The sequence below is a fragment of the Drosophila busckii genome, chromosome 2R (genome assembly GCF_011750605.1).
Source record: "Drosophila busckii strain San Diego stock center, stock number 13000-0081.31 chromosome 2R, ASM1175060v1, whole genome shotgun sequence".
In the NCBI taxonomy this organism is placed as follows: Eukaryota; Metazoa; Arthropoda; class Insecta; order Diptera; family Drosophilidae; genus Drosophila; species Drosophila busckii.
Genome location: NC_046605.1, coordinates 4887026 through 4896264, shown reverse-complemented (window position 1 = coordinate 4896264; position 9239 = coordinate 4887026). Strand labels below are relative to the sequence as shown.

Sequence of the window (9239 nt, the reverse complement as noted above, 5' to 3'; positions counted from 1 at the left end):
GATGTGCGCAAAGTGACGAGTTTTTAATGAATTTGTTTAACTCAGGTCAGGCAGTAAGAGAGACAGACGGACGGACAGACAGACAGACGCACAGTCAGGCAGTCAGACAGTTTGAGTTCGAGTTGAAGTTCGTCGTTGCATTGCGCTGTTGAAGGCTGCAGCAGTCACTCAGCAAGTGGCAGCGTATTGAAGTGCAGTCAGCTAGGATATGTCTATGTGTGTATGTGTGTGTGTGTGTGTGCGCTGACGGCCCGTGACGAAGACTATGCAAGGAGTGTGTTCCTGCCTCTTCAACTTGCAGTTCGCTCGTTCGCTGTTGCAGTTTGCATCCAGAGTCGTCAACAGTCAGTGACGCCAGTGTCTAGCCTGAGTGGTCTGGTATCTAGCAATGCAAACAATGCTTCAACTTCAGCTCCAGTTTGAAGTTCTCGCTCTGGCAACACTTTGTGTGTCCTTCGCCGTTCACTTTCGTTGACCATAGCCACATGCATTTATTTTTTTCTGCGCTCGCTTGTGTTCAACAAAATGTTCCAAATTGTTGCGCACTGCAAACATCTCAAGAATTTGCGCTTAACAAACTTCAGCAAAAATGCTTTTTATGTCTGTGTGTGTGTGTGTGTGTGTGCGTGCGTTTTTTATTGCTTTGTTTGCTGCAGCACTGAAATTTATACGTTTGGCAATAATTAAAACCTTAACATGTTCCCACAAAAACAAAAATCAAAAGACTTAGGCAACGAACTTGTGCACAGTTAGACTAGTTATCGTCTCTAACTATGGCTGCCACAGCAAACATCATTTGTCAAATGCCAGCTAAACATATAACGCTATCTCTTTCGCACTCTATATATATTTGTTTAATTCGATTATGTTTTGTGCGCTCGTCTATGATGCTGGCTTAAATATAACAAGTTTGGCACGCTGTTGGCTGCGGCTGCTTTCCCACCATATTGGCAACTCAGCGACAGCGACCAAACTATAAAAGGTTGGCTGACTGCTGAGCGATAAGCGCGCTTGAAAAAGAAGTTGCAAACAAACACACACACACACACAACACACACTTGGTTACAATTTATCATGAAAACGCTCTGAGATTTCAAAAGTCAAAGCCACCCGGTTGATTTCATGCCTCACACAACGAGCTACAAAAATTAATGTTAATTAATTTGACTTAAACTGACGATTTCAACAGCCACATTACTGCGGGGCAAAAAGCCAAAACCAAAAACTGAAACCAAAAAATAAAAATCACACAAACATTAAGATACTGAAATCGAAACAAATGAAAGACAAAATCACATCAAATCGTCGACCAAATCGCCTTTTAGATAGTTGTTATTAGCTTTGTGTCTGTGTGTGTGTCCCAAAGCACAAATTTGTGTAAGCTCAATTTAGATTCAAATAGTTAGTTAGATTTTTTTGGTTATACTGCGTCTGCCACTTAAAGCTCACACCTTCTAAATATTTATGTTTATTTATTGCAAATGTGTGCGATACATTTAAATGTTGTATTTGCTCTCATTTACAGCTCAGCTCTAACTGTTAAACAGTTGCACATAAATTATGTTTATGCTTGTCATAAGATACCGACTAACATTTAACTGTTAGTGCAAATTCAATTAGGCAAAGCGCCTCCAACAAGCAACAGTCACACACACACACACACAGACAAGCTGAGACGCAGCCTGGTCTAAAGAATGCGCCAGCCTCAATGTTGTTGTTGCTATCGCTCGTCTGCTTTGGCTTTGCCTTTGCCTTGCTCACTGCTCACGGCTCTCCAAGCGACTCATTCCGTTTCCAACGCACATTCGCGCTCTGTCCTCGAGTAAAAATTCTCTAAAACATGCTGTCAAGTTATGTCTACATTCCTTGATCATATTTTTTCCAACTTTTTTTCTTGCTGCTTGCCTGACTCTCGCTGCTGCTGCTGCTGCTGCTGCTGCTGGTTGCGCTCTTGCTCTTGGCATGCAACCAGCAACCAGCAGCAGCAGCAGCAGATACTAGTTTCTTAATGTGGCGCAGCAAATGTGCCGCGCTGAGCATAAAAATCAACAACACGAACGCTTCAAGAGCTGCAAATGGGCATTAAAATGTTCCATGTCTGCGCCGTTTGCGCTCAAAATTGAGAGCGGCGCTCTCAGCTGCTGATTCATTGAGTCAAAATTAGCTGCTGAGCGCTGCTCTTGAGTTGAACTTGACTACACTAAAATAAATTTAGAGCAATATTTTTGATAGTAAAATATAATCACTTTAAAAATATTTTAAGCTTTATTGAGTGATAATAAATAACTGAGTTTTTTTTCGCTGGAGGGAGGAAAATCTTGAAAAAGATACTAATAGGGCGGAACAACTTCCGAGATACCACCTATTAGTTATGTGGGGTTAAACCCACCTCGTAAATTGCCAACACTAAAATAAATTAATGAAAACATTATACCTTGTTAATGGTCGCATCTATAACCGCGAGTTTTACGCGTTTGCTGTCGCCAAGACGGCAGGCTATGCTCAAGTCAAACTTGACTAGACTAAAATAAATTTACATAAATTTAATGCTTGCAATTGAAATTTATTTTGCAAATATTTTTGCGCCTATTTAAATTTTAGCTAAATCATTGAGTGAAAATTATAACTGAGTCTTACTTACACTAAAATAAATTTAGAGCAATATTAAAATTGCAATTGAAATTTATTTGAACATGCGCTTGTGTCTATTTCAATTTTAGCTAAACAATGCGCATTGAGCTATAACTAACTGGCCAATTAGCTACTAGATTAGTCATAGATAATATTTAAATGCTGCCTAAAATTTGCGTATAAAAACGCAGTTGCTATATTATTGTTATAACGTTATAGGCAAGCAAATGAATTTGTTTAAACTTTTACGCTGTTTTATGCTGTTGAGCAGCTTGCTAAGCTCAAGTCGAGCACAGAAGGTAATTTTGTAGTTATAGAAAGACTTTAATTTAAACATTTTGTTTATAGAAAATTATAATGACGCGTCTGCAGTGTCCACTCAAATCCAATCGCTCTGGCATAATCAGCGTCAAGTGCTGGATGGAGAACAGCAATTCGTTTAGCATGGACGTCATGACGGGCAGCATGCAAATATTGAAGCTTATGGGCATTTCGCAGCTGCGTCTGCACAACAGCCTTATGAAGAATACAATGAATCTGAAGGGCATACGCTTGGACATTTGCCAAATGTTGAGCTCATCCAGTCGACCGTCCGTACAAACTTTTCTCTACAAAGGCATCACAGGCACGCAGAACAATTTGCCCAAAAAGTGTCCATTTCGACAAGTGAGTGCAGCTGCTTTAAACGCTTTCAATATTTCAATGTTTCAATTGCAGAACTTTATGTACTCGCTGCATCATATGACATTCGATGCCAACTACTTGCCCAACTATTTGCCGGAATATAATTACACATTCATTGGCAATTTCTATGCGGGCAGTGTTAACTCCTTTCAGGTTCATGTGGATGGCTCGTTTTGTAGCATAGGCAATGATTGCACTGGGCGCGCTAATAATACAAAATGAATTTAATTAATCAAAGCAGACAATTGTAATAACGTTAAAATAAAAATTATGCGCTCTTTTCTTTTGCTTATTTTTATTATAGTTGCATATATTGTTTGTTAAACAGCAGTAAACTACCATTTCGAGAAGAAAGAAAGTATCAAAAGGAATCACAGAGATTAACGATTCATAGCAATATAGTTGACTAATTATAATTAACTTTAGTTAATACTGAAGTGTTCAATGATACTCTCAGGGAAGTCCTTGTTCAGTCTTCTCTACTTTGTGCGTTTGCTTAGCCGTCTTGCCAACAAGTTAGAATAAGCGTCAATTCTATCAATGTAATTTTTTAAAATGAATTTGAATTACGTCGCTTACCTTTTGTTTTGTTTTATTTTATTTATTTTTATTATATTAAAAATTATGAAAAATAAATAGAATGTGAGTCAATTCTATTAATGTAATTTTTAGAATGAATTTGCAATACGTCGCTCACTTTTTATTTATTTTATTTAACTCAAAGCTCTTTTGAATTAAAAAAATTGCTACAATTAATTAATAAATTTAAATTGCAATAATAAAATCTCAAAGGATTTTCCTTGCTTTCTTTATAAGAAAAATATAACACATTTATAGTTATTCTATTTGCACTCAGAATTTTGTATTTTAAACAATGCTGCAAAATTTAAATTTCATTTATATATAGTACATTATATATTCTTTTACTATGATTATTTTTGTTGTTTCAATTTAAGATTTAAATATTCTGATTGAAAAAATCTTAGCTATAAAGTTATGAATTCCGCTGATATTGCCTTTCAGTTGACCCAGACTCGTATTTTTAGCTTTAGCTTTTTAGCTGATTAAACTTTGTTTTATTTTTTATCAATAATTTGGTATTACAACAAGCAATGTCTAAATCTAACTCTAAATTTTATTGCCTTGCTATTGCTATATCAATGATATAGTATTATATAAATGTCTAAATCTAATCTGTATAATTTTTAAGCAAATGCAAACTCATAATTGAGCTGCTGCTTTTCACTCAATAAACGCTCAACGAGCGTGAGAGCGCTCTCTCTCTCTCTCTCTCTCTCTCTTCGCTCTCTCATTGAGTGCGAGCTCGGCTTGTGGGGCTTGTGGCTTTACTTTAACTAAGCCTGTTGCGCGCTCTTGGTGCGACAGTCTGACAACTGAACTCGAGCCAAGCGGTCGGCCTACGCGCATGTTTTTTAACCAAGTTAAAAGCAGTGCTAACAAACAAAAGTGCAACAACAACAACGACGACGACGACGACGAGAGCAACAACAAGAATATTTTGTTAACTAGCCTGCTACGCTAGCCGCTGCAGTTTTGTGCGACAATTTATAACTGTCTATAAATAAAGCTTAAAGACAAAGCCCCGGCGTGTGCAAAAAGGCGTGCGGCAAAGTGAAGCGAAAAAAAGTAAAAAAAAAATAAAAAAGCATAAAAATTCCGCAGATCGTTCGGTGTGCGCGGCGTGTTGTTGGTCAAGCGCAGAGCAAAACTAAAAAATAAAATCAAGCAAAAGGTGCGAGACAAGAAATTAAATTGATAAAGCTTAAAGCAAAAGCAAACAATAACAACAAGAACAGCGAGCGAACCCTTGACCGTTTGCCTTGGCAGTTGCCGCAGTTCAGTTCAGCGAGTTGAACTTGGACTTGGACTTGTCGCGCGTCTGTGGCAATTATCAAGCAGAGTGCATCAGGCTGGGAATGCCAGACGCGTCTAAAACACAGACACAGCCACAGAGTGTATGTGTGTGTGTGTGTGTTTAGTGTGTGTGCGCGTGTGTGTGTAAATAGCTCAAAGCCACGAAATTGCTTTTATCGCTGCGCCAAAATCGCCAATTGGCAAAAATTGAAAAAATATATATATACACTATATATACAACAATATATAACAGCAAAAACTAGCTAAGGGCACAACAACAACAACAAAAGCGCATCGCGTGGAGCAAACAGCGCGCACGAGATAAACTCCAAAAAGAGCAACAACAACAGCAACAACAACAGCAACAACAGCGCAGCGGCAACAACGAAATATTACCCGTGAGGCATATGCGCTATGTGGCAGACAAACTTACAAACATACATGTGGCAGCAACAACAACAACAATAGCTACAGTGACTGCAAAAGCAAAATGTATAATAAAAAATTACAACAAGTGATCGTGCAGAAAATAGATCGATAAAGCAAACAACAACAAAAGTTTATATATATATAGAAATAGCAACAACAAATAAAAGCACGTTTTTCGGCCCGCTGTTGTTGTTTGTTTGTATTGGTGTGGGCCAATGCACTTACAATAGAACTCAAGTCTCAAGTATTTGTTGCATTTACTACGCCCAAGCGACGCGCGCGTTCGTTCGTTCGTTCGCTCACAAAATTTATTAAACAAAAAGCCAAACGAAAATTAATTTCACGACTTTAGTCGCCGCCGCCGCCGCCGTCGCAGCGCTGAGCTGAGCTGAGCTGAAGTTTGTGAGAGCGACTGCTGAGCGAGCGACAGCAAAATGTACGACATCAAGCGTCTGGAAGCCGAACAACACTTGAGAATTCAGAACGAGCGATTGAGCGGAGCAGCAGCGACGTCGTCGTCAACACAGCTTAGCTGCAGCGTTATAACGCCCAGCGCCACGCCCACACTGCACTGCAGCCCCATCGAAGCCACACACATGACACTGTTGACGCTGCGTCGACGTCGCGCGTTTCAGCGTCGCGCCTGCCTGCTCAGCATATTGGCAGCCTTTGTGTTCGGCATGGCCTTGGGTGTGATAGTGCCAATGCTAGGACTGCCCGATTACTTTGCCAGCAGCAGCGCCGAGAGCAGACTGAACCTAAGCGAGCAGCTCATGGACAGCAGCAGCTCGCCGCTGCCCTATAGCGTTGCCTTTGTGAATGCGCCGCAGCTGGAGCTGAGCGCTGAGCAAGTGTTTCGCAATGTTTTTCATCTGGAGCAGGATAAGCAAGCGCCGGACTCAATGCTGGTCAAGAAGCTGGACACAAGCGATGGCAGCATTAAGGAGTTTCATGTGCAGCGCATAGCCAATGGGCGATTTCGCAAAGGACCTGAGCGACGTTTGAGCAAAAGCAAAGCGACAGTTCAAGCGTCTAGCCAGCAGCAGCAGCAGCAGCTGCCTGGCATCATCGCTGAGCATATTTACTGGGGTGAGCTGGTGGAGCGTGCGCTGCCAGCAGGATTTGCAGCGCAGCAGCAGCGCAGCTGGCAGCGCTACGTAGCGCAGGAGGGACAAGTGCTCAGACTGGAGTCCGGCTGTGGACGCATGCAGAATCGTCTAGTTGTATTCGCCGACGGCACACGCGCCTGCGCGCGCTATCGCCAAAATACGGATCAAATACAAGGCGAAATCTTTAGCTACTATTTGGGACAGCTGCTCAATATATCGAATCTGGCGCCCAGCGCTGCAACCATCATCGATACAACGCAGTCCAGCTGGTCTGCCGCTTTGACAGACATTACACAAGCGCAATGGAAGGAGCAGCGTCCAGTGGTGCTGACGCGCTGGTTAACCGATCTGGAGCCCGCTGGCATACCGCAGCCGTTTCAGCCGCTCGAGCGTCATCTGAACAAACAAGATGTTTGGAATATAACGCGCCAACTGTTGCCTGCCAGCGCGCAAACGGCAGCGCATCCATCAAGCACGCTTGAGCAGTCCGCGTCGCAGTCATCGTCGGAGCTCTCTGGGTCGCTGCTGCAGCGTTTAATTGAATTGGCACAATGGTCGGATTTAATCGTCTTCGATTACCTGATCGCGAACCTCGATCGTGTCGTTAATAACTTGTACAACTTTCAATGGAATGCCGACATTATGGCTGCGCCCGCTCACAATCTCGCACGCCAGCGCCAGTCGCAGCTGCTTGTCTTCCTGGACAACGAGTCGGGGCTGCTGCACGGCTATCGGCTGCTCAAAAAATATGAGGCCTATCACAGTCTGCTGCTTGACAATCTCTGCGTCTTTCGCCGTCCCACTGTCGACGCTCTGCGGCGTTTGCGTGCCGAGGGCGCGGGTCGCCAACTGCGTGAACTATTTCAGCGCAGCACCAGCGCCGGCGTGCGTGACGTGCTGCCCTCGCTGCCGGATAAATCAATCAAGATACTCGCGGAACGCATCGATCGCGTGCTGAGCCAAGTGCAAAAGTGCGCCGACAGCAACAAGAGCTGAGCGACGAACAGAACAACAGAACACACTCAACTCAACTCAACTCAACTTAACTGACTGAATAATAAGCTGTAAATAATTGTTAAAAAAACAAATAGATCGCTCGACATAAAGTTAGACAGCAGCAGCTTGCAAATTGTCGCTCAGCTGCGCATTGTCGCTTAGCTGCTGCATTTGTTAATATTTATTAAGCTTAAGCCAAATGTTTATTGCACTGGCGCCACACACACCCACCCACCCATACCCCACCAACACCCACAACAGAATATAGTCAATAGCTAACTCACAAACAAAACTCTGAACTTTACGCCCAGTGGTTGGCCACGAGTATTAACTGAATGAGAAACAAACTCCAACTGAGAGTCTGGCGAGTATTAATAACAAACCGAGCCGATCTTACTACTTAAGTCAACACACATATTTTTTTCATTTTATATTGTTTAATTTAGTTTATTTAGCAGCTATGCCTTTGTGATATTTTGTTTAAGCCGATTAGACGAAAACTAATTTAATTGTTTAAGTAGTTACATATCTTTGCTGTATAATTTATGGGCCATTATTTTGCTTAAGCGCAACGAATAAAAACAAAAACAAATATTATGAAAGTCAAACAAACTGCGCAAACTTCTTTTACACACACAGATACATACATATGCAGATGTTGCAAGTTGCAGTGAGAACTTACAACGTCATGACAATAAATTGTCATTGATCTTTTTTGCAGCTTGAAGAGAGAGCGAGAGCGAGAGAGAGCGAACGCGCTCACAGCTGCGCCGCATTTGTCAACCTGCGATGAAACTTGCCACAGAATGCTGCCTGCCTGCCTGCCTGCAACTTGCTCTTGGGTCTCTGGGATCTGCCACTCGAGTGGTTCTGTTGTCACGCAGCCCAGCTCCAGCTACGTCTCCAACTTGGGCTTGCTTTTCATAATATCTTCATAAGCATTTGAAGTGTTTGTCGCTCTCGCTCGCTCGCTCGCGCACAAACTGAAGTTTGAAATTCAAGTGCAGACTGTGCTGAGGCCAGATACTTTCGTCACACACACACACACACATACGAATGCATGGCCCCAGGTCCCGGCCATCTCGAGTCTTTGGCTGTGGCTCTGTCTGTGCGTCTGCTTTAAGATTTAAGATCGCTGCTCATTAAGTGCGTCCGCGTGTCTCAACGACAAGATGCTGAGAATCACAATCTCTCTCTCACTCTCTCACTCACGCCAGTGTGTGTGTGTGTGTGCTCTCTCTCTCTGCCTATCTCTGTTTTGCTTTTGCAGCCTTGGGGCTGGCAGCTCGTCGTCTGCTCTGGCTTCGGAGTTGGAGTTTTTGCATCTGATTTCGCTGCGTATATTTTATTGGACACCAGAGTAGTTCATGTAAATAAAATGAAATGAAATAAGGCAAAGGCACACAACGAGACTGAAATATGTGCAACAATGTCGAGTTGCTCTCTATTGAAACTGTAGACGAAGTAACGTTGCTGCTGCGGCAACTTTCAACTTGCCTAAGCTACAAATCTGCT

General features: G+C 42.4%; 2 protein-coding genes across 2 annotated transcripts; both read left to right on the top strand.

Moving 5' to 3' along the window:
* Positions 1-2988: 2988 nt before the first annotated feature.
* On the top strand, positions 2989-3537 carry LOC108594907. Its single transcript, XM_017980045.2, has 2 exons — positions 2989-3297; positions 3349-3537. Exons 1-2 carry the CDS (start codon positions 2989-2991, stop codon positions 3535-3537), a joined length of 498 nt encoding a protein of 165 aa, XP_017835534.1.
* A 1170-nt stretch (positions 3538-4707) lies between these two features.
* Positions 4708-8325, top strand: LOC108597568 (extracellular serine/threonine protein kinase four-jointed). Its single transcript, XM_017984179.2, has one exon. The coding sequence runs from the start codon at positions 6054-6056 to the stop codon at positions 7722-7724; it is 1671 nt and encodes a 556-aa protein (XP_017839668.2). The 5' UTR covers positions 4708-6053; the 3' UTR covers positions 7725-8325.
* Positions 8326-9239: the final 914 nt, after the last annotated feature.

Coding starts and splice junctions, on each gene's coding strand:
- LOC108597568 (XM_017984179.2), top strand. CDS start 6,054: ATGTACGACATCAAGCGTCTGGAAGCCGAACAACACTTGAGAATTCAG.
- LOC108594907 (XM_017980045.2), top strand. CDS start 2,989: ATGACGCGTCTGCAGTGTCCACTCAAATCCAATCGCTCTGGCATAATC. Junction 3,298..3,348: donor AAAAGTGTCCATTTCGACAA/GTGAGTGCAGCT, acceptor TTTCAATTGCAG/AACTTTATGTACTCGCTGCA.